This window comes from Triturus cristatus, chromosome 7 (assembly GCF_964204655.1).
Source record: "Triturus cristatus chromosome 7, aTriCri1.1, whole genome shotgun sequence".
NCBI classification, from domain to species: Eukaryota; Metazoa; Chordata; class Amphibia; order Caudata; family Salamandridae; genus Triturus; species Triturus cristatus.
In genome coordinates this window covers 4973902-4999092 of record NC_140590.1, presented here as the reverse complement: position 1 = coordinate 4999092, position 25191 = coordinate 4973902, and the positions used below count along the sequence as shown (strand labels likewise).

General features: G+C 51.9%; 1 protein-coding gene across 2 annotated transcripts in view; it reads left to right on the top strand.

Annotated features, from left to right (window-relative positions):
* Positions 1 to 24474, top strand: part of APOC2 (apolipoprotein C2) — a 69836-nt gene extending 45362 nt beyond the window's left edge. For both annotated transcript variants that reach the window (XM_085615464.1, XM_085615465.1), the window contains exon 4: positions 24257 to 24474. In XM_085615464.1, coding sequence (XP_085471590.1) covers positions 24257 to 24344 — 88 coding nt within the window. In that variant the 3' untranslated portion in view covers positions 24345 to 24474. The remainder of the gene's footprint in view (positions 1 to 24256) is intronic.
* Positions 24475 to 25191: the final 717 nt, after the last annotated feature.

Here is a 25191-nt window from a genome sequence, read left to right as displayed (position 1 = left end):
CTGTCCTGGCTCTTTCAGACCTCTCACTCTTCAATGTCCTTGCTCTCAGACCTCTCACTCTCCACTGTCCTGGCTCTTTCAGACCTCTCACTGTTCACTGTGCTGGCTCTTCCAGACCTCTCACTCTCCACTGTCCTTTCTCTTTCGGACCTCTCACTCTTTACTGTCTTGGCTCGTTCAGACCTCTCACTCTCCACTGTCCTGGCTCTTTCAGACCTCTCACTCTTCACTGTCCTTGCTCTCAGACCTCTCACTCTCCACTGTCCTTGCTCTTTCAGACCCCTCCCTCTCACTCTCCACTGTCCTTGCTCTTTCAGACCTCTCACTCTCCACTGTCCTGGCTCTTTCAGACCTCTCACTCTTCAATGTCCTTGCTCTCAGACCTCCCACTCTCCACTGTCCTGGCTCTTTCAGACCTCTCACTGTTCACTGTGCTGGCTCTTCCAGACCTCTCACTCTCCACTGTCCTTTCTCTTTCGGACCTCTCACTCTTTACTGTCTTGGCTCGTTCAGACCTCTCACTCGTCACTGTCCAGGCTCTTACAGACCTCTCACTCTCCACTGTCCTGGCTCTTTCAGACCTCTCACTCTTCACTGTCCTTGCTCTCAGACCTCTCACTCTCCACTGTCCTTGCTCTTTCAGACCCCTCCCTCTCACTCTCCACTGTCCTTGCTCTTTCAGACCTCTCACTCTTCACTGTCCTTGCTCTCATACCTCCCTTTCTTCAATGTCCTGGCTCTTTCAGACCTCTCACTCTCCACTGTCCTTTTTCTTTCGGACCCCTCCCTCTCCCTGTCCTAACTCTTCCAGGCCTCCCATGCTGCCTCCTCTCTGTCAGCTAAAAACAATAATACAATAACAAAATGGTTTCCCCATTTCATTTTCAAACTTTGAGAAATATGAGCCTTGTAATTCCATTAACAATCTACGTGAACACTTCTTTTGCTTTAAGAAAATCAATGTCAACCAAGCAAAGCAGCCCCAAGGAGTGACTGCTGCGAGGCGCATTTAAATGAAATAGTAAAGTGTTTAGTGTGAAGTATTCCTGGCTGGCATGACTGAGATACTACTAACGCCCATTATTCCAGTTTGCGGAAAACTTGCAAAGGGGAAAGATTTTTAAAAACATTGTCATGCTGGACAAGAGTTCGGTATCATGAAGAATTGCTTCCAAGCTCTGGGCCAGTCTCACTTTCACACAATTTAGTTTCGACCCTGGCTCTGAACGGAGTAACAATGCAGGTCGATACCTCGGGAGACAGTTACACTTGTGCAAAGGGACGTGTTTTTGTGGGTTCGCAGTTATTGCAAAGCTCACTGATGATTGGTTGAACCTCACTCCTGTTAGAGAAGTCTATGCCAAAGCTCGCTGGTGATTGGATGGACCTCACATCCACTAAGTTCACTCTACAGCAAAGCTCACTGGTGATTGGACGAACCTCACATCTGTTAGGATCAGTCTATACCAAAGCTCACTGGTGATTGGACGGACCTTTTTAACTATTAAGGTCAGTCCACGCCAGAGCTCACTGGTGATTGGACGAACCTCACTTCCATTAAGGTCAGTTTACGCCAAAGCTCACTGGTGATTGGATGAACCTCACACTCGTTAGGGTCAGTCAATGCCAAAGCTCACTGGTGATTGGACAAAACTCACATCCGTTAGGATCAGTCTATGCCAAAGCTCACTGGTGATTGGACGGACCTTCCAACATTAAGGTCAGTCTACACCAAAGCTCACTGGTGATTGGATGAACTTCACATCTGTTAGGATCAGTCTATGCCAAATCTCACTGGTGATTGGATGAACCTCACATCCATTAGGATCAGTCTATGCCAAAGCTCACTGTTGATTGGATGAACCACACATCCATTAGGGTCAGTCTGTGCCAAAGCTCACTGGTGATTGGATGAACCACACATCCAATAGGGCCAGTCTTTATGTTTGTAAGTCTTCAAGAGCCCATGGCCTACCCATAAGGACAGCGGATAATGCACAGCACGGGTTAGCGTAATAAACTATGATGGGGTCTTTCTAGAGAGATAACCCAATCCCTGGCAGATGCTTCTCAGAGCAACAGGTGCAGTGGCACCGAAGCCCAGGGGTGTGCGAGATCCACTGCAGCCAACAAGTGTATGTCTTTGACTAGTAGGGGGCACATGTTCTTGGCTTTCATGAGGCCAAACTCCCTTAGCAATGCTACTGGTGAAAAAAAACAACAGAATTTTTAAGATCTCTGAATCCAACTTCAGATCTCTGACATGATGCCCAATGACAAACAAGCACTGACCAATCCAATAGGTCGATGTTATTTCAGGTGAGATGTATTTTAAAAAGCTTGTGCTCATGTGAGTCTTCACCTGCTGAGCAATGATCTGTGTCGTTCTTTCAGCGACACAGCGGCAGAGAATTCCTGCAAACAGACACCTCAAGTTTCCCTGTTCCATGGGTGATTAAATCATCCAGTCTTCTTCTGTGCATTGTGGGATATGCAGTCCTGGCTATCCTATTAAAACATTAGGACTGCAAGTGCCAGGACACAATGAAAGATCTGTGATGGGATCAGATACTCAGCCATGGACATGGGAATCTCATGAACTATGTGAAAATATGAAAAACAGGAACACTCTGTCCCAAACAAGCATTTGCAACGCCCACAGCTCTCGTGTTTAGGATTCTTGCTAATGTTTCTTGGCGATGCTGTACAGCTGAAGAAGAATACAAAAGGCCTATGATGTGGTCATTTATGTCCTTTTCTAGGTGCTTGAACCATGCTAGTTTTTTTTTTCCTTTTTAAGTACTGATCCAAGCTACATTAGTACATAAAAAGAAAACAAATAGTGCCATTGAGCTGTGTTTTTAAGTGAATGGGTGGAAGCACCACAAGGGTCAACAGAATCAACATGGGGTGGGGGATGGAGCAGGTGAAACAAACAATGGGTCGTTGGTGGGAGAGCAACATGGAGGGCGCTGGACGAATGAAGCATCACAGAGGGCCCGGGTGGGGAAAGCAACACAGAAGTTGCTAAGGAGGAAGTGCAGAGAAAGGCAGATGAGAGAGAGCGGGAGAGAGAGAGAGAGAGAGAGAGAGAGATAGAGAGAGAGAGATAGAGAGAGAGAAAGAGAGAGAGAGAGAGAGAGAGAGAGAGAGAGAGAGAGAGGGGAGAAGACGAACATGATGACAAGCATCTCAAGTAAGGGGGAGTGGGAGAAACACAGGTGTTAGAAATGAGGGGGCTCTGGTTGGCGCAGGTGTGTACCCACAACAAGCAGGGACCCTTTACTTCTTGTCAGGGCGAAGGATGACTCCCCAGAATAACCCCTGCTCACCCTCTAGGTGCGTGGCGCGAGCAGTCTAGGCTAAGTCTCAGGCGTACACGGTTAAGCAAATGCAATTACACATACAGTAAACCCCTTGCATGCACCACAAACGGACACCAATCAGGAAGTATATAAAAATAAGCTTTTATGTAGATTCAGCAGATTCAATACAAGGCCCAGTAACGTTAAACTGATGGGGCCACAATTCTTAGGAATACGGTAAAGTTCTCTTTGTTACGGAAAGTTCTTAGGCAGCCCAAGGTAACTGTGGGCCTCAGCGCACTTCGTGCTGAGGCGGCGACCGGGAAGCACACGGCAGATGACAGGGAAATCAGAACGTTGCGGACCCTGGATCCGATGCGAGTTCGCGGTCGAGTTCGTAAGTACAGTACCTTGTTTCTTGACGCGGGATTTCAGCGGCTCTTCGACAGAAGGGCGAGGCGGCGTCCGAGACTCCCACACTTCACGATGGGGGTCTGATCTTCAGGCTCACGACAAGAGCGGGGTGTTGCAGGTAGCGGGTGAACAAAGCAGGGCAGCCGGGCACGCAGGTTACGTCCGGGCCGTCCGAGGCTTGGAGATGCTCACGACGCTGATTCCGGCGGGAGGGTGAAGGTGCACAGCGAGCCTCCAGCGAGCGAGGTGACAGGGGCAGCCCAGCACAGCGTAGGGGGAGCGGCTCCGATCGAGCGAGGCTCTTCCCAAGGCGGGGGCGACTAAGCAGTCCTGGTCACGGCTCAGGGAGGGACTGGGGCACGAGGGTCACAGCTCCGGCGAGGGAAAGGACACCACAGTCCAGCGGCAGGCGAGTGAAGATCAGGTAGAGCCCAATGGTCCTGGGGCTCCTTTCAGGGGGCAAGCTCAGTTCCAAGCCCTTGGAGATCGTTTTGGAAAAGCACAAGTCTTGAAAGTAAAAATAGCAAAGTCTTCAGCAACAGTTTCTCTTCTCCCCTTTGGCAGCAAGGTCACCACTGCAGTCCAATCCCCCAGGACAGGGACAGTCTTCCTCCTACAGCTTTCCCGGTGCCTCCTCCTCAGACAGAGATTCTTCTTGGTCAAAAGCGGATCTAGTTTCTTAGGAGCAGGGCTCCTACATTTATACAGCAAATCTTTTGTTTCCCCAGGCCAGGGGGGCCCTTGCCTAGTCCAGTCCGGTTTCTGAGCACTTGGTTTACGCGATGCAGGCTTCTTCTTTCAGAGTGCAGGGCAGAGTCCTCAGACGCTCCACAGGGGGCGGAGCCGGCATTGAGGTGGCAGAGCACTGTCCTATTCAGAGCCTAGGAGTACTCCTCCTACCCATCTACCTGTCGATCGTCCTATTCACCACCAGGCTACCTAGCCCTGCCCATCTGGGTTCCCCCAGCCCTGTCACTCACACCAGCCAGACATCAGATACACATCACGCAGAGGCGGGCTGAAATGTTTAGGCAAGCAAAGGCCAGCTTTCTTAAAGCGGCATTTGCAAACGTGGAATATTAAAATAAACTTTGGGAAAAGATGTACCTTATTATTCCGAGTTCAGGCATACTAAACTCGATCTTCTACCATGTTCCCTGGGTCGGTTAGGATCATAGGATGTAACAATCCTAGCCGCCCATACTGGCCTATGAGAACAGGGTAGCCTTACAGTAGTGAACAACAAGATGGCGGTCATTCACTACTAGGACATGCCACGCATCCAGGCTTGTCCGACCTTATGCTTGCAACGCACCCTGCCCGTGGGCCTACCAGAGGGGTGACTAACATGAAGTTAAGGGAAGGTTTAGGGACCGGCAAGTGTGGGCACTTGCCAGTCAGCATGTCAGTACCAGACTGCACGCAGGTTCTGCGATGGCAGACCTTAGACATATTTTACCGGCCGCTTCTGTGGGTGGCACAACCAGTGCTGCAAGCCCACCAGCGGTGTTTGCATTTACATGCCCTGGCGCTCCTGGCGCACTTTACTGGGGTCTGACAGTAAACCAAACAATCCAATCATGGAATCCAACCAACATACACAATTTACATAGGGAGCACTCGCACCGCGACACTGGTTGGCAGTGGCACAGCGCGCTGAGCGGCCAACACCATAAAAGCACCTGAGGCACAGCGACAAAAAGAGGAAGGGAGACTCACGCCAAGGTGCCAGGTCTAACACGTGTCCCCTCCAGCTGAAAAGTGGGGAGAACTACCCTACCCCAGGGAGTTCCTCATCACTAAGGCGGAAAAATCTGGACAGACCGTCAGCATTGGCGTGATCTGTACCAGGGCGATGTTCCACCGTGAAATCCATACCCTGTAGGGAAATGGACCACCTCAACAGCTTTGGATTCTCACCCCTCATATGCATCAACCATCTGAGGGGCCTGTGGTCCGTCTGAACCCGGAAGTGAGACCCAAACAGGTAGGGTCTTAGCTTCTTCAGCGCCCAGACCACAGCAAATGCCTCACGCTCAAAAGCACTCCACCTCTGTTCCCGTGGAAGTAACCTCCTGCTAAGAAAGGCTACGGGTTGATCTAGGCCCTCCTCATTAATCTGTGAAAGAACAGCCCCCACACCATGCTCTGAAGCGTCTGTCTGAACGATAAACTCTTTGGAGAAGTTGGGAGCCAAGAGCACGGGCGCCGTGCACATAGCAGTTTTCAGGGCCTCAAAAGCTTTTTGGCAGGTGTCAGTCCAAATCACTTTCCTGGGCTGCTTCTTCGAAGTCAGTGCTGTCAAGGGGGCAACCATGTTGCCATACCCCTTGACAAACCTCCTGTAGTACCCGTTGGGACCTAGGAAGACTCTCACCTCTGTCTGGGTTTTGGGCGACTCCCAATTCAGGATGGTTTCTATCTTGGGCTGAAGGGGTGCCACCTGGCCACTCCCAACTTGGTGCCCCAAGTACACCACGGAACCCTGCCCGATCTGGCACTTACTCGCCTTGATCGTGAGGCCTGCCTTGCGCAGCACCATCAACACTTCCCAGAGGTGGCGCAGGTGTTCCTCCCAAGTGGAGCTGAACACCGCGATGTCATCCAGGTAGGCTGCACTGAACGAATCCAGCCCAACCAACACCTGGTTGACCAATCTCTGGAAGGTGGCAGGGGCATTCTTCATCCCAAATGGCATAACCCGGAACTGGTAGTGCCCATCTGGGGTGGAAAATGCTGACCTCTCTTTGGCCCCCTCGGTCAAGGCGATCTGCCAATAACCAGACGTTAAATCAAACGTGCTGAGGTAGTGGGCAGCCCCTAGCCGATCTATGAGCTCATCAGCTCTGGGGATGGGGTGTGCGTCAGTCCTAGTGACTGAATTGAGTCCTCTGTAGTCCACACAGAACCGGAGTTCGGGTGTGGCTCCCGGCGCTGCAGCCTTTGGGACCAAGACCACGGGGCTGGCCCAAGGACTGCTGGACGACTCAATTACCCCGAGTGCAAACATCTTGGAGACCTCCTCCTTGATGCATGTCCTCACCCTGTCAGTCACCCTGTAGGCCTTGTGCAGCACAGGTGTACTATCCCCAGTGTCCACATCATGGACGCACCAGTCGGTGACACCGGGAACCAGGGAAAACAGATCAGAAAATTGTCCCAGCAACTGGCGACAATCATTCTGTTGCTCAGGGGTCAGGGTTGAAGAGAAGATGACACCATCCACTGACCCATCTTGCTCCTTGGCTGACAGGAGGTCAGGAAGAGGTTCTGTCTCCTCTTCCATCCCAGCATCTGTTGCCAAGAGCATGCCCACTTGGGACCTCTCCAAGTGGGGCTTGAGGCGGTTAACATGTAGGACCCTTAAGGGGTTCCTAGGAGACTTCAGGTCCACCACGTAGGTAACAGGACTCTTGCGCTCCACCACCTCAAAGGGACCGGTCCACTTATCCTGGAGCGCACACGGCTCCACGGGATCCAAGACCCATACCTTCTGTCCAGGCTGAAGCTCTACCAGAGTGGCATTCTGGTCGTACCACCGCTTCATCTCCTCCTGGCTGGCTTCCAGATTTGCCTCAGCAAGCTGCTTGAATCGCCTAGTCTGATTCCTGAAGGCCAGCATGTAACTGTATACATTCTGGGGAGGTTTCCTGGGAGATTGCTCCCAGCCTTCCTTGACCAGACTTAGAGGTCCTCTGACTGGGTGACCATACAGAAGCTCAAAGGGACTGAACCCCAGAGACTTCTGTGGCACCTCACGGAAAGCGAAGAGAAGGCATGGTAAGAGGACGTCCCACTTACGCCTCATGGGTCCTTCCAGGCCCATTATCATGCCTTTGAGGGTTCGGTTGAATCTCTCAACCAACCCGTTTCCTTGGGGGTGGTAAGGTGTGGGGAATTTGTAGGTTACACCACACTCTTGCCAAAGGGATTTCATGTACTTGGACATGAAATTGGTACCTCGGTCAGACACCACCTCTAGAGGGAATCCCACTCGGGAGAAAATTCCCATCAGTGCCCGTCCCACCACGGGGGCCGTCACTGTCCTCAGAGGAATGGCTTCCGGGTACCGGGTGGCATGGTCCACCAGGACCAGGATGAACCTATTGCCCATCGCTGTCCTGGGGTCCAGTGGCCCTACAATGTCAATCCCCACTCGCTGGAATGGGGTACCGACCACAGGGAATGGCTGAAGTGGAGCCTTCTGCTTCCTTCCACTCTTTCCACTTGCCTGGCAAGTCTGGCATGTCCTGCAGTGAGTATCTAAACTCCTGCGCATTTGAGGCCAATAAAAGTGGGTGACAAGCCTTTCAAAGGTCTTGTCCTGCCCCAAATGCCCTGCCAATGGCACATCGTGAGCCAGCCCCAGTAGGAAGGCTCTGAAGTCCTGGGGTACCACCAGCGCACGGGCTGACCCAGGCTCGGCAACCTTAGGCTCTGTATATAGGAGGTCGTTCTCCCAGTAAACGAAATGTGATCCTGACTGATCACCTGCGGCCTGGTCTGCAGCCTGCTGCCGCATACCCACGAGAGAAGGGCACTCCTTCTGCACCTTACAAAAGTCCTCCCTGGTGGGACCTCCTTCCTGCTGCCAATGGGTCAGCTCCGGCAGGTCTCCCAGTTCAGCAATCTGTTCCCCTGTAGGCTCCAGGGCATCCCCCTCAAGGTCTGCTTCCTCCTGGACCGTGGGAACTTCAGGGGCCGGCTTCCCGCGCCCCTTGCTCCTTCTCTATGAGGCCGGTTCCTGGGCCTCCCTCTCAGGCTCCAGGACCTCTTGAGTACCTCTACTGGCTGCCATGGACCGTGTGGTGACACACGCCCAATCCGGCATACCCAACATCTCCGGGTGAGCACTCCGCTCCACCTTAGCCCAAGGTGAGCTCTCCAAATCGTTCCCTAACAAACAGTCTACAGGCATGGCGGGCCTCACAGCTACCTGAAGAGTACCAGAGACCCCCCCCCACTCAAAGGGAACCTGAGCCACCTTGCAGTGCCTCTCTATGTTGTCAGCGGCAACAACGGGATAGAATGCATTTGGGACCACCTGCTCCTGAGACACCAGGTGACACCTGACAGCTGTCACACTGGCTCCTGTATCTCTAAGAGCTTCCACCCTATGGCCATTTATGGTCACCCACTGCCTGTACTTCTTAGTGTTCTCAGGCAGCTGGGTTGGAGGGACCACTTCACGGTCTCCTAGCGAGACATGGGACATCTCTGCGGGACCCCACCCACCTTGGATATCCCTCTCCTCCCCCAAGGCTACACTCGTCACCTGCCGGGATGGAGCACCAGTGGGTGCTGGTTTACCAAACAATGGACACTTTACATCAGAGGCAAAATGCCCCAAATTGTTACACCTGTAACATCTTACGGGCCCCTTCTGAACAGGAGGACCTGTCGGGGCCCCGGTCGGTTTCTGGGGTGGGGGAGGCTGAGAACCCTTCCCTGGGTTCCCTTGGGGACTACTTTGGGGCCATTTTGGGAACTGCTTCTGTTTACCCCTGTCCCCCCCACTCTTCTGCTGGGGACCCTGTCCACCTTTGGCGGAATCTCCCACGGGACCCTTGTGGACCCTGGTACTGACCCAGCGGTCCGCCTCCTCAGCAAGCTTCCTAGGGTTAGTCAGCCTACTATCTATCAGGTGCTGGCGTAGCTCAGGAAAACAATTACTGGACAAGTGCTCCCATGCCATTAAATCAAGAAGCCCTTGATAATCATTTACCTTACTACCCTTTACCCAACCATCCAGCGCTCTGCAAAAGAAAGTCACATACTCCACATACGTACTTTCGGGAATCTTAGTGCAACCCCTGAACCTCTGTCTATATATCTCAGGGGTCAACCCATACCTAGTCATCAATGCTTCCTTCATATGGGCATAAGAATTATGAACATCAGCAGGTAAATCTAACAGTGTGTCCCGCCCTTCACTCAGGAACCGTCCCCACAACCCCGCTCCCCAATCTCTCTCAGGGACCCGGTGGGAAGACATGGCTACCTCGTAGGCTCTGAACCACTGCCCGATGTCGTCATTCTTGAAGAACTCCTTCACTACATCCTTGGGAATATAAACTCTTGGTTCCGCCGGTACTGGCGGTGTGCTGCCACCAGAGGGATTAAGCTCCAAACTTTTTGCTTTCAGCTCCAGCTCCCTCAGCTTCATGTCATGCTCTAATTGTAGTTTCTTTTCTTCCATGGCTAATCTTTGTTTTTCCATATCCATCTGCCCATGAAGTCTTGCCATCTCCACTTCGTGTGCCCGGGTTGCTGCCCTGTCTGCCAACTCTTCTGGCGACAGGCCTCTGCCAAACTCATGGACACTTTCTGGTGGAACCATTTCCACCTGATTCTCTGGTGCCTTTGACTCATGCCAGGCCCTCAGCGCCTTCTCGAGTTGGGCCTTGTTTTTCAATCCAGTTTGGGCAACCCTGAACTTGGAGCAAAAACCTTTCAATTCTTCATTGGTATGATTCTGAAGTGCGCCTTCTTCCCAATCTATGTCCTCAAATCCAGAGATTATAGAGGTTGCCCTTCCGGCGGGGAGTGAACCAGGCATGGCTTTAACAACGGAGATTCTTGGCAAAACAAAAATAATTGCTAGTCTTGTGGCTGTGTTACTGGTGTGCTCTCACTACGTGGTGATCAGTGGTTCACTATACGCAAACCACAAATGCAAATCCGTAAATCCTCACCGCTGCCACCAATGTTAGAAATGAGGGGGCTCTGGTTGGCGCAGGTGTGTACCCACAACAAGCAGGGACCCTTTACTTCTTGTCAGGGCGAAGGATGACTCCCCAGAATAACCCCTGCTCACCCTCTAGGTGCGTGGCGTGAGCAGTCTAGGCTAAGTCTCAGGCGTACACGGTTAAGCAAATGCAATTACACATACAGTAAACCCCTTGCATGCACCACAAACGGACACCAATCCGGAGGTATATAAAAATAAGCTTTTATGTAGATTCAGCAGATTCAAATACAAGGCCCAGTAACGTTGAACTGATGGGGCCACAATTCTTAGGAATACGGTAAAGTTCTCTTTGTTACGGAAAGTTCTTAGGCGGCCCAAGGTAACTGTGGGCCTCAGCGCACTTCGTGCTGAGGCGGCGACCGGGAAGCACACGGCAGATGACAGGGAAATCAGAACGTTGCGGACCCTGGATCCGATGCGAGTTCGCGGTCGAGTTCGTAAGTACAGTAACTTGTTTCTTGACGCAAAGGCGGGTGCGGGATTTCAGCGGCTCTTCGACAGAAGGGCGAGGCGGCGTCCAAGGCTCCCACACTTCACGATGGGGGTCTGATCTTCAGGCTCACGACAAGAGCGGGGTGTTGCAGGTGGCGGGTGAACAAAGCGGGGCAGCCGGGCACGCAGGTTACGTCCGGGCCGTCCGAGGCTTGGAGATGCTCACGACGCCGATTCCGGCGGGAGGATGAAGGTGCACAGCGAGCCTCCAGCGAGCGAGGTGACAGGGGCAGCCCAGCACAGCATAGGGGGAGCGGCTCCGATTGAGCGAGGCTCTTCCCAAGGCGGGGGCGGCTAAGCAGTCCTGGTCACGGCTCAGGGAGGGACTGGGGCACGAGGGGCACAGCTCCGGCGAGGGAAAGGACACCACAGTCCAGCGGCAGGCGAGTGAAGATCAGGTAGAGCCCAATGGTCCTGGGGCTCCGTTCAGGGGGCAAGCTCAGTTCCAAGCCCTTGGAGATCGTTTTGGAAAAGCACAAGTCTTGAAAGTAAAAATAGCAAAGTCTTCAGCAACAGTTTCTCTTCTCCCCTTTGGCAGCAAGGTCACCACTGCAGGCCAATCCCCCAGGACAGGGACAGTCTTCCTCCTACAGCTTTCCCGGTGCCTCCTCCTCAGGCAGAGATTCTTCTTGGTCAAAAGCGGATCTAGTTTCTTAGGAGCAGGGCTCCTACATTTATACAGCAAATCTTTTGTTCCCCCAGGCCAGGGGGGCCCTTGCCTAGTCCAGTCCGGTTTCTGAGCACTTTGTTTACGCGATGCAGGCTTCTTCTTTCAGAGTGCAGGGCAGAGTCCTCAGACGCTCCACAGGGGGCGGAGCCGGCATTGAGGTGGCAGAGCACTGTCCTATTCAGAGCCTAGGAGTACTCCTCCCACCCATCTACCTGTCGATCGTCCTATTCACCACCAGGCTACCTAGCCCTGCCCATCTGGGTTCCCCCAGCCCTGTCACTCACACCAGCCAGACATCAGATACACATCACGCAGAGGCGGGCTGAAATGTTTAGGCAAGCAAAGGCCAGCTTTCTAAAAGCGGCATTTGCAAACGTGGAATATTAAAATAAACCTTGGGAAAAGATGTACCTTATTATTCCGAGTTCAGGCATACTAAACTCGATCTTCTACCATGTACCCTGGGTCGGTTAGGATCATAGGATGTAACAATCCTAGCCGCCCATACTGGCCTATGAGAACAGGGTAGCCTTACAGTAGTGAACAACAAGATGGCGGTCATTCACTACTAGGACATGCCACGCATCCAGGCTTGTCCTACCTTATGCTTGCAACGCACCCTGCCCGTGGGCCTACCAGAGGGGTGACTAACATGAAGTTAAGGGAAGGTTTAGGGACCGGCAAGCGTGGGCACTTGCCAGTCAGCATGTCAGTACCAGACTGCACGCAGGTTCTGCGATGGCAGACCTTAGACATATTTTACCGGCCGCTTCTGTGGGTGGCACAACCAGTGCTGCAAGCCCACCAGCGGTGTTTGCATTTACATGCCCTGGCGCTCCTGGCGCACTTTACTGGGGTCTGACAGTAAACCAAACAATCCAATCATGGAATCCAACCAACATACACAATTTACATAGGGAGCACTCGCACCGCGACACTGGTTGGCAGTGGCACAGCGCGCTGAGCGGCCAGCACCATAAAAGCACCTGAGGCACAGCGACAAAAAGAGGAAGGGAGACTCACGCCAAGGTGCCAGGTCCAACAACAGGACACAGAAAAGGGAAGTGAAGCGCACTATAGCTGGAAAACGCATGCAATCTCATGAAGTATTTAAGTCAAAATAAAAAAGTAGTTCCCTAAAAGTGAGCAGTGGAAGGACACAAGTAAATTAGTAATGTTCCACGGGCAGGGCAAAGACAAGATGGACAAGGCTAGCTATCGAATAAGAAGCAGGTAATTGAGAGTGACAGTAAACTCAACCAGCAGTAAGCAATGGGTCGTGGCAGGCCCCTCAGTGTCTTGGTAAGCCACAATATGTCTTTCGTGTTTGGTACGCCTGGCCTTAAAAGGTTCACTCTCTAAAAAGGATTTAAAATTGCAATCCCAAAAGGCACCGAATGCAGAGCACTGTCCATATTCTTATAATGTGTAGTAAGATGTGGGCCCATTGCACAGCATTGGGACGGGTTTGTCCACTGCACAGAGAACTGGCCCGTACCCCTGACTGAGTGTCTGACTGTAGATGAAACAGATCTCCTGGCCTTTTCTTTAGCCCTGGGGTCATGCTAGTCAAGCATGTGCACAGAGGCTTAGACTAGTCTCTCGTAATCGAGGTCTAGAACCTGCTCTGTGACCTGGCGGCTGCACAGAGCATGCCCACCTGGTGGACATAGGACTACTTTCCACCCCCTTGGTGATGAGCATGAAGGGGTGGTGGCAGCGTACCAAGTTTTTATCATTCATTAATGTGACCAGACATTTCTCTCTGTGTCACTAGACAGTGCAGTTTACTGCCCTTCTTGTGTAAAATTGTGCTTTAATTTGAACCCAGACTTTACACTAACATTTGTGTTTGTCAAGTGTGTGTATGAACATAATGTATGTAGCTCATGTATGGTAGCATGACTCGGGTGTGTTGTCAGCTCCAGACCCACATATACAAAGCCTTCCATGACCAAGGACCCACCTACATGCCTGATTGTCCACCTACCTACCAGGAACCTCCACTCTGCTCACGTCGCCCTCGCAGAGATACCCCGCATTTGCCGCTGCCGCACTGGAGGATGCTCCAGTGCCACATCGCCCCCAAGTCCTGGACCACCCTTTCCCACCACGTCCGTACTTCACCCTCGCTGACCCACTTCAGGAAGGGACTCAGGACCTGGCTCTTCGACTGACACTGCAGCACAGTGCCTTGATACACTCTCAAGTGATAAGTGGCACTATATAACTACAGCCGGATTGATTGATAGATGAAGTAGCGGGACCAGCGGAATCCATGTTTGATGGCTCTTGCATTAGCATGGCACAGACGGAGGGTGTACACAGCTTCCCAGACAGTCAAAGAGTATTGCCAGCAATCCTGTGATTGGAGGATGAAAACCTAAGCACTAAAGTTAGGTAAGCTGGACATAGGCCTGCCCTTAGAAATTCAGGGGCATATAATCAACCAATTATCGCCACGTTAGCGGCACTTTTCTGCCGCTAATGGGGCGATAATTTTATCACAGTATTAGCAAGCTGCAGCTAACGGGCCTTAGCTCGAGTCATTTGGCAATAGCGACCCGTTTGTTTATCTCAAAGCATATTAGCGATATTTATCGCTAATTACATGCAAAGTAGGCGTTACGGTGCAAAAAGTCACGCAAACACCACTACTCCATATTATCAAGGGGCTCCTTGAAATTCTGAAGAGACAAAAACTGGCTCTAACTGCAGTTAGAGCCAGTTACTTAAGACCAGAAAAACGCTGGTCATAAAAATGGTGATAAAACTTGGGCCCATATCTCTGCAGGTTTTGGTGCTGGCCAGCGCTGCAAGTAATATTGCAGCGCTGCCCTGCGACAAAACTACAGTGCAGGATGGCACACAATCAATAAGATAGTGTGCATACCTGTGCCCCAGTCATGAAAAGTGTTGCTGCGCTGTGACAAGACAGCGTTGCAACACTTCTCACTACGCATTTCTTGCGACAGCATGGATGCGCTTTAATCACTGGACAGCTTTCCATGACACAAGTAATGACAGATAAGTCAGGAATCCTAATGTATCTGCCTTCGCTAAAGTCATGCATTGCAGCTGTTGTGTCACAACCATGACGCAACTCCAGCAATGCATGGGGCCAGCCTATCCCTGTGGCACTGCCTCACCCTCATGCCTGCCATCAGGCAGGCGGAAGGTACTGACGCAGTGCTGTTCATGAGGGGTGCCCGAATGTCGGCGCTGTTGGAGATCCATCGGTGGTGTTTGCGCGCTGCGGTATCATCGTTTGGAAGCATTGGTGGAGTTTTAGTGCGGAGGGAATTGACGAAATGTTCTTCGATGGCCTTGATCCAGCTGCGAGGGGGTGCGATGATGGAGGTGGCGTCCGGTGGGCAAGGTGAAGACGTGATGTTACCAATGATGGTCGGTCCAGGAGAGTCCGGTGTTGTGGCTGTAGTTGAAGTACCCAAAGGTGGAGGTGGCGTGCTCGACCATGTGTCCTGCTATGGGGCCTGTTGAGGTGACTTGCTGCTTGTGTCTGATGTTGGTGACCCTCCCCGGGGGGGTAGTGTTCTGCTCACTGGGGTTGTCCAGGTGGAACTTGAGTTCAACGAGTAGTATGCCATTGGTGGATGGGAGACCATGGGGTGCAATGAGGTCAACAATGGTATTTGAGAATGGGGGGCCATGGCCCAGGGGGCCTGCATACGAGGGTGCCACAGAGGATGTTCTTGGGCTTGGTCCGGATCTGGGAGCTGACGTGGTCCATGGTCACCCTTGGCACATTAGATTGTGTTGTCAGTCGGAGTGTGCCTCTGTAGGTGATGGAAACGCCTCCTCCTTGACGGTCGGGGTGCTCCTTGCGGGTGATACTGCAGCCGTCAGTGATGGCAAAGGCGATGTCCGGCATGGAGCAGAGGTTGGTCCTGGCAGGCGGGGTTGATGGCGAGGAGGGCGCTGGCATCGTAGCGGTGGAGTGTCCAAGAGGAATGCTTCTTGGTGCTGAGCATGGTCCAGGGGCAGACGGACGCAAACGGCGTAGCCTATGGGTTGCCTTTGGCACGGGAGACGACCATTACAATGCAGGCAGTACATCGTTAACAACGCAACTCCCACAACGCGAGTACCTTAACATCACATTTGATCACAACGCATTGTGAGGTCAGAAATGGGGTAATTTAAAGTTTCTCAGGTGTGTATGGGTTTTGGGGTGAAATTTGAAAATGTAGGGTTTTTTGGGGTAAAATATGAAAAATGGGGTGTTTTCCAGGGTAAAATATAAAAAATGGGTGTTTGCTGGGGTAAAATTTAAGAAATGGGGTGAATTTTGGGGTAACAAATGAAAAATGGTGTGTGCATTTGTCTCAAATGTGATTTTTATGTGTGTTTTGGGGACTCAAAAAAGGATTTCCAGGGTTCACGGTTGGGTTTGTGGTGCAAAGGTTAGTTTTGGGTTGCTCTCACTGAAGTAGGAACAGTGATCTTTATGTCTCCTCTATGCAACACCCACTCTACTGTTGCAATGTGCCTAGTATCGGTATACATTGGAATGGAATGCAAGGGGATGGCATACGTTGCAACTATGTATGTGCCTTTGGCACACGAGTGGTACGCCCGCTGTGCATGGGTGCACAGCAGCCACCATTGAGAAGTGCGGGGGGGCTGGACAGCTGTGAGGTGGAAACACCGGGAATAACACTGGATGGTGCGTGGACGCAGGGATGTGTGTGTGAGCGTGTGTTGTTAAAAATGTATTGAGGGAAGTCTTACCTCGAAGCTGTATCCCGTGTCTTTGTAGCTCCTGCTTTCCTGCGTCTGCTTCCAGGAAAAGGAAGTAGACAGCCAGTCTCCCTCCCCTGAGTCAATCACAATGCTGCAATGCAGTGGTGGGATTGGTAATCGGCAACGGGACAAGTCATGCAGCCAGGGGCTGTAGGGGTGGCCATGTTCTCCATGCAGGCTTTAATGCAGCCTCCATTGCGAACAGGGAAGTGCGCATGACTGCTTTGGGTGGCCTGAGTGGGCCGACCAAACAGTCACTCCGCACTTGAGTGGGCATGCCAATCCGCCCATGCCCTGATCCTTGTTTGGAGCAGTCCTACCCACCCTCCCCCTTACAGATACATAGCATGATTACATCAGTTAGTTAGCCCTTGTTTTTAACTTCTGAACTGTTTCTTTGGCTTCTCAGGGCCTTCACTTCCCACCGCTGCTGCTCCTGTGGCCCCGCAACCCTGTCCTTGCCCATTGCCACCTCCCAGCTGATCGTTCCTCCCCCCTCCCCTACTAAATGGTTGACGCTTTGCGGTCTTGCAGCGGATGTGCACCACTGGCGCGCAGAAGATGCTCCTAAGCCAAGTCTGTCTGTGCCTGTCTGCGACCCAGCCGCGACCAGCGCCAGGAACCCTGGATCTCAGGCTACCCACTGCTACAGCACAGCCACCCTCCACGCACTCAACCCCGGAAAAGTCAGAGACTGCCAACAGGCCTCACCAAACATGACCTACAGCCAGTTCTCCTGCTTCCACTGCCGTCAGACCTTAAGCACTCCCCTGGACTCCAACACAGCCGATGCCAGCACTGGCGACACCCTAAGATGCATCCTTCTCAATGTGCACTCCGTGCACAAACACGCCATGCAAATCTGCTCAACTCTCTCTCGCCTGACAACGCCTTCTTCACGAAGACCTGGACCAACGCCTCCTCTGTCCCTGACATCAATACCGCCATCCCGGACGAATACTAGATCCAGAGAAAGGACCGCCCCAACCACCCAGGAGGGGGCCTGGCCATCGCCCACAAGAGCACCCCCCGCCTCAACACCTCCAGCTAAACCTTCCCCTCTGCCAAACACCTGCACTTCCAGATCCAGACAAGCCACAACTCCACACGCTGAGGAACCCTCATCTACAGACCCCCCCCGGCTCCCAGACACCCTTCGTCACCACCATCACCGACTTCATCGCACGCCATCGCCTCAATGAACGACATACTCATTGGAGACCTGAACTTCCACGTCGACAACCCCAGCGACCCCAACTCTACCACCCTTCGTGACCACCTTGCCAACATCGGACTTAAACAACTCGTCACCACACAGACCCACAGAGCAGGCAACACCCTCGACCCCATCTTGCAGCGGGAAACAGCGTTCACTTCAGCCACACAACGCAACTGCCATGGACCGACCATCACTGAGTACACTTCGCCGTTGACAAACACAAGGCACCCAAACCAGCCCCACGCACACCACGGAGGAACTGGAGCAAGGTTACCGACGAGCAACTCAACTCAACCCTCACCCGAGACAACCACACCTGGGCACACAACACCAACGTCGCAGCCAGAGAACTCCACACTTGGATCTCCAACTGCACATACAAGCTCGCCCCGCTGTGCAACCCTGACAAACAGCACCCCAGGAAAGCCACCTGGTTCACCACCGATCTCCAAGAAGCAAGACGCACCTACAGATGCCTGGAGAAGAACTGGAGAAATATCAAGACACCCGAAATCTACACCACCTACAAAGACGCCATTACAGACTTCCACAACCAAATCAGGACCACCAAGAGGGACTTCATCCACAACAAACTCCTTGACAACTTCACCAACTCCAAGCAACTTTTCAGTGTCATTCATGTCATGAATTCAACAACCCACACAGCGAAGCCACAGACATCACCCGTCCCAGGACCTCTGCGATAAGCATGGAACCTACTTCCTCCTCAAGATCAAAAAACTCTCCAACAACTTCGCATAACATCCAGCAGACACCACAGCTGCTCCCTAGACATACCAGCCAGCCCACCATCTCCGCCTGGATGCCGGTCACAGCTGAAGACACCGCCTCAACCATGAAAGGCATCACCTCAGGGACCCCCACCGACCCCTGCCCTCCTCACATCTATCACAGAGATGCACCATCAACATCACCTTCCAAAGAGGCACCTACCCAGACAACTGGAAGCGTGCAGAAGTCAGGCCCCTGCTCAAAAAGCATACAGCTGACCCCACCAACCTCAAGTACTACCAGCCCATCTCGCTCCTCCCCTTCGCAGCCAAAGTTGCAGCGTAAACAGTCAACAGGGAACTGACACGATTCATTGAAGACAACGCCATCCTCGACCCATCCCAATCCGGATTGCGAAGCAACCACAGCAACGAGGCCGCCCTACTCGCTGTCACAGATGACATCCACAACCTCCTGGACCAAGGCCACTCTGCAGCCCTCATCCTACTCAACCTTTCAGCAGCCTTGGACACCGTCTCCCAACGCACACTAGTCGCCAGACTACATGACACCGGCATACAAGGAGCAGCCCTAGACTGGATCCGATCATTCCTCATCGGAAGAAGCCAAAGGATCAAACTGCCTTCCTTCTACTCCGATCCCACCTAAATCACCAGCAGAGTCCCACAAGGGTCATCTATGAGCCCAACCCTCTTCAACATCTACATGGCCCCCTCACCGCCATCGTCTGACAACACAGCCTCAACATCGTATCCTACACTGATGACACACAGCTCATCCTCTCCCTCACCAAAGACCCAAACACCACCAGACTCACCTTCCAGAAAGGAATGCACAACATCGCAGTCTGGATGACCAACAGCTGGCTGAAGCTCAACGCCGAGAAGACAGAAGTCCTTGTCCTTAGAACCACCCCTTCAGCATGGGACAGCACCTGGTGGCAGCCGCCTTTGGAAGCCCACCGACCCCCTCGGACCATGCAAAAAACCTCTGCATGATACTTGACTCATCCCTCACCATGAACTGACATGTCTACGCCTTCACCTCCAACTGCTTAAACACCCTCCGCATCCTCCGCAAGACCTACAAATGGATCCCCCCAGAGTCAAGGAAGACAGTCACCCATGCACTCATCACCAGCAGACTCGACTATGGAAATGCACTCTACACTGGCATTTACAAGTCCCTACTCTGCAAACTCCAGACATTACAGAACACTGCCGCCAGACTCGTCCTCTGCATCCCACGACATGAACACATCAGCCAACACCTACGTAGACTCCACTGGCTCCCCGTGGAGTAAAGAGTCACCTTCAAAATCCTCACTCACACCTACAAATGCCTACACAACAACGTAACCAAATACCTCAATGACAGAATAAACTTCCACGTACCCAAAAGAAACCTCCGATCTTCCAAACTCGCTTTGGCCAAAACCCCGCGCATCCACAGAGCCAGAGCAGGTGGAAGTTCCTTCTCCCACATTGCGGCCAAGACCTGGAACGAGCTCCCGGCAGACATCAGAGGTGCCCCCTCCCTGAACACCTTCAGGAAGACCCTCAAGACCTGGCTCTTTGACTAAGATATCTGTGCCCCCCCCCCCCCCTCAGTGCCTTGAGACCATCACAGGTAAGTAGAGCGCTTTCAATTCCCCTGATTGATTGATTGATTGATTGAGTTATCATCATGTGATGATTGATCCTCTTCTGCACTGCTTGAGGCGGTGAGGCAACGCTCTTCCGCCATAGCGGAAGAGCCGCCACTGGGGGTGCGTCATCTACGTGGGATAGGCATGAGCGACTCACCCCTTTGAATTCCTGTGCTACGCGTCCCACCTTCTCCTTACCCGGACATTGACACCGTGGCACAATCCACTGCACTCACTCCAAATCTGTGATTCAGCCAGCAGGAGCCTGAGCCAGGCGGGAGTTCACTGGGCTGGGTACAGCAGTCACCGCGTAGTCCGCTGGTGGACCTCCCGATGCAGTTGATGCAGCAGGGCTCCCTTAGGCGTGTAGTTGCAGCGTTCAGGCCACACAAGTTGGGCGTAGCACAGGGGCCTCAGCCTCCACAGCGTACGTCCAGCCCAACATCATCCGGCCTGTGATACAGGGAGACGGCAGCCACTGTTGGTAATCCCCTCTGTGCACCCCGGTGTAGTGGTAGATTGTAGTATGCGATGCGGACCTCACTACGTTGGTGTGCAGGAGCGCCTCTTCCATTCACTGGTCCAAGGTGTGCAAGGCGGACTTCTCCCACAGGTCAGCAAACTGTCACTATGCGACCTGTCAGACTTCACCACCAGGTAAGGGCGATCGCCGCACCTCAATGTCTACCGCCACGACTCATCGACTCCACAGCTCCTCCACATCCCACTCCAGGCTCCAGACGCAGGTCCAGCGAGGCATCCAGGCTCCAGACGCAAATCCAGCAGGCATCCTGGCTCCAGACGCAGGTCCAACAAGGAATCCAGGCTCCAGACGCAGGTCCAGCTAGGCATTCAGGCCCCAGTCGCAGGTCCAGCGAGGCATCCAGGCCCCAGGTGCAGGTCCAGCGAGGCATCCAGGCTCCAGACACAGGTCCAACGAGGCATCCAGGCTACAGACGCAGGTCCAGCAGGCATCCAGGCTACAGACGCAGGTCCAACAAGGAATCCAGGCTCCAGAGACAGGTCTAGCGGGGCATCCAGGCTCTAGACGCAGGTCCTGCTAGGCATCCAGGCTCCAGGCACAGGTCCAGCGGGGCATCCAGGCTCCAGACGCAGATCCAGTGAGGCATCCAGGCTCCAGACGCAGGTCCAGCGAGGCATCAAGGCTCCAGACGCAGGTCCAGCGAGGCATCCAGATGCAGGTCCAGAGGGGCATCCAGGCTCCAGACGCAGGTCCAGCGAGGCATAAAGGCTCCAGACACAGGTCCAGCAAGGTATCCAGGCTACAGATGCAGGTCTATCGAGGCATCCAGGCTACAGATGTAGGTCCAGCGGGGCATCAAGGCTCTCATCCTGGTCATCCTGGATGTTGGCTTGAGGGGGTTGTTGTGTGCTGCACTTGGCCCTGGCTGCTCCATTTTGCATTAAACATTTTTTGGACCTCTTTTCTATGGGAGGTGGACTGATAGGCTATTTTTTCTAAGTCCACACTTGCAGCCTAGCGTGTGTTTTTTTATCGCTAAGGGCTTATCGCTAGATTCTGGCTCCATCGCGCTGATGTTAGTGACAGTTTTCGCCGCTGATCCCTGAAACTATCGCCTGTTAGCGACGTGTTGGTAATACGTTGCTAACAAGGTGATAACTTTCAGGGATAGACGGTGATAAAAAAACTGCCGCTAACTTGCGTTAGCGATAGTCAGCGCCACCCCTTGATAATATCCCCCTGTGTCTTTTCACTGAGTTGCAGGTCTCGAAATGCAGTTTTTTGGGCTGTTTTCCATTTGGGGCCTCGATGTGCTGCTGCGTCATTGTAAATAAAACCACACAGGATGTATATAAGCATTTCTAGAAATGACACGATTTGGGTTTCATAATATAAGGTCCTTATTACTTTAGATTTCTATTCTTGATCCGTCTCATGCGAGGGTGATGTGTTGATGCAAGGCCGCGAGCCAGGTCTGATGTTGTCAATAATGTGCTTTAGTTTACATGCTTCAACATTTCCTTGACTAAAGCTGAAAGGCAATGCAGCTCTCCCCCAGGCTGCTCTTGTGAATAGGAGAGGAATATTTCATGTGTTGTGGTCTGTGGGGCCGGGATCCCAGATATGTCATGCAGCTAGGAATGGCGCTGTACTGTAATGCTCAGCGCGTCTCGTGCCAATGATACATAAACGTTCAGTGCCCTGTTGATGGTGATTTGGATCACACTTGGCATGCCTGAAATGCTCAACAGAATGCCACTGCGGCTTGAAGCACGCTGACACTGCCCGCGGCGTCCAAGTTTATTGAAATAGGTAAGTGTGCAGAATGCGTTAGTGAAAGGCATGTATATAGTTTTTTTTGTTTATCATGTGCCAGAACAGATCACCCCTCTGCAGTAGGTCTACAGTCTGCTTAAACATCTATATGTGTCAAAGGCCAAATTTAAATTTTTCCAATGATGCCAGGGCTGTCATGAATTGTGCCCAAGATCACACAGTGTCAGTCGAGCAGATGCGAACTAGATTCTAGTTCTGCAGCACAGTTTCCAACTGATAAATGCCATTTAAATGCATATACACAAAATACTGTGATACCATTAATGCCAGATTTGATTAAATATTTGTATTTTGAACCCATCTCCGTTTGTATTGGCCTAGGCCTCTCTATTGTTACAGCATTTGTCTGTAGTGACATATATGACATAAGGAGGTGCTTGGAAGTTTTAGGTGGCTCAATAAACACTGCAGCCAAACCGTTTTAATTCGGGCCAGTTCCTTCTCTCTTAGAGAGCGGAAGCCCACACCAAGGACCTTGCGGCCTTGGTGTGAGGAGGGAACCCAATGATGAAGTGAGTGAGGGCTGAGTGAGGGTCCTCGTCCTTTAAGAGTTCTCTCCTCAGGGCAGTAATGTCACACTGCTCCACACACACAGAGCCACATTTATATGTGCAGGGCTCTTCTTCTCATCATTGACCAGACGCACTTTTTGTAAACTTTAGTTCAGACAAGGAGTAGAACGTCACCGGTTGCCCCTCCACTAGATTCCTTGTGGGTTTATGACCCCACACCACCGTCCCACCATCATACCACCACCACCACATCACCACCTTTCCTTTCATAACACTTGATTCCGTTTTTACAAGGAAAAACACAAAAGTAAAGAACACACATTAAAAAATCTCCATCTGATACATAGCAAAGCAGCACAAAACGACCATTGTGCGTCCATAACTACAGCGCTAGAGAGAAAACAAAGAGTATATCAAGAAGAGGACAGTCCAAGTTGCAGTAAAGGACTCCTTGCAGTACTATAAAATACAGAATTAATCGTGAGAACTATATCAGGTACAATAAAAGCGTCCATCACAAGATCCAAGGTTGAACCCTATTAAAACCAAACCCTATTATCGCAGTGTCAGGTAATTGGCCGTGAGGGTTATTCACAGCTGGACCTAGGCCTAATGGCGGCCCTAAAAAGTTAAGAACATGCAAAACTGAATGCTTAGAAAGCAGGTCTAACCAGAGTAAAACTGTCTTTTTTAAGAAGAGGAGTGATAAAAGACTTTCTAGGGACCTCATAAAAACTACAGAACATTAAAAAGTGCATCATATCCCGTGGAAACTTTACGTCACAGGGTTTGAGGCACTGCCCTCCATAAACCCCACGAGGATGGGCCAGGAGAAAATGAATACGATCCAATCGACATCTAGTCAATTAAAACGGCCATGGATACTTTTAATCCATACAAGACAAGGTTCGATTGATGGCCCAGTTTTCAACAAAAGGTACCTCCGTACAATAGACTTCCTCAGCTCCACTTCTTCTCACCTACATATGCTTCTGAAAAAAGTTCTCCTTCACCCAGGTCATATCCCTACTACAAATTTCCTCTGGGTTCTCAAATAAATCCGTCCTCCCCAGGCTGGAGAGGCGTTCTCAAATGTACTTAAGCCAGCAAACACGATTCACATGATCGAGCGAAAGGCAATCCCCCAAAATTTCCTTACGAAGGGCATTTTCCTTCGTGTTCCAGATTTCCACCGATAGCGATAGGGGGTGAAATACCAACACATCTGAGAGGAAAACCATTCCTAGTTCTTCATGCGCTACAAATGATGGGGTTCTCTGCACCACGCCACCCTTTAAAGTGCTTTTGTGTTGATAATTTCTACGGTGTCACATGCGGGCAATGCTCGACTCCGTACTTCTTGTGGTGAGGCGATGCCATATGACGTTTCCGCTCTCTTTCCGTGCAGGGAGATGTACAATAAAGGAAGCAGTGCTGTGGGGACCTACACCAACATCCTGTCCGACCAGATCTACCACATGTGGCAGGGGGCGTGATGTGTGAGACGGGCAGCTGCCAGCCTGGGGCGCCACCCAGCACCGCCCCATGCACCGCCTGCTCAAGAGATATCCACATGTTTCTGAGCCCCCTTGTCTAAAAAAAATAAACAGACTTCTTATTAACAAACGTGTGTGTGTTCGTGGGGGTTCAGGGCCAGTGGGAGACCTGGCACGGAGGAACCAGGGGAACTCTAGAATCATGCTGAAAACAGCCCTGAGGAAGACTTCACTCACACAGCAACACTGAGGGACTTCACGGCCAGAGGGAATTCACTGCCACTAGCAGCAACACTGAGGGACTTCACTGCCACTAGTAGCAACAATGAGGGACTTCACTGCCACTAGAAGCAACAATGAGGGACTTCACTGCCACTAGCAGCAACACTGAAGGACTTCACTGACTCAGCAACACTGAGTGACTTCACTGACACAGCAACACTGAGGGACATCACTGCCACTAGAAGCAACAATGAGGGAATTCACTACCACTCACAGCAACACTGAAGGACTTCACTGACACAGCAACACTGAGGGACTTCACTGCCACTAGAAGCAACACTGAAGGTCTTCACTGACACAGCAACACTGAGGGACTTCACTGACACAGCAACACTGAGGGACATCACTGCCACTAGCAGCAACACTGAGGGAATTCACTGCCACTCACAGCAACACTGAAGGACTTCACTGACACAGCAACACTGAGTGACTTCACTGACACAGCAACACTGAGGGACTTCCCTGCCACTAGCAGCAACATTGAGGGAATTCACTATCACTCACAGCAACATTGAGTGACTTCACTGACACTTTGAGCAACACTGAAGGAGTTAACTGACATGAA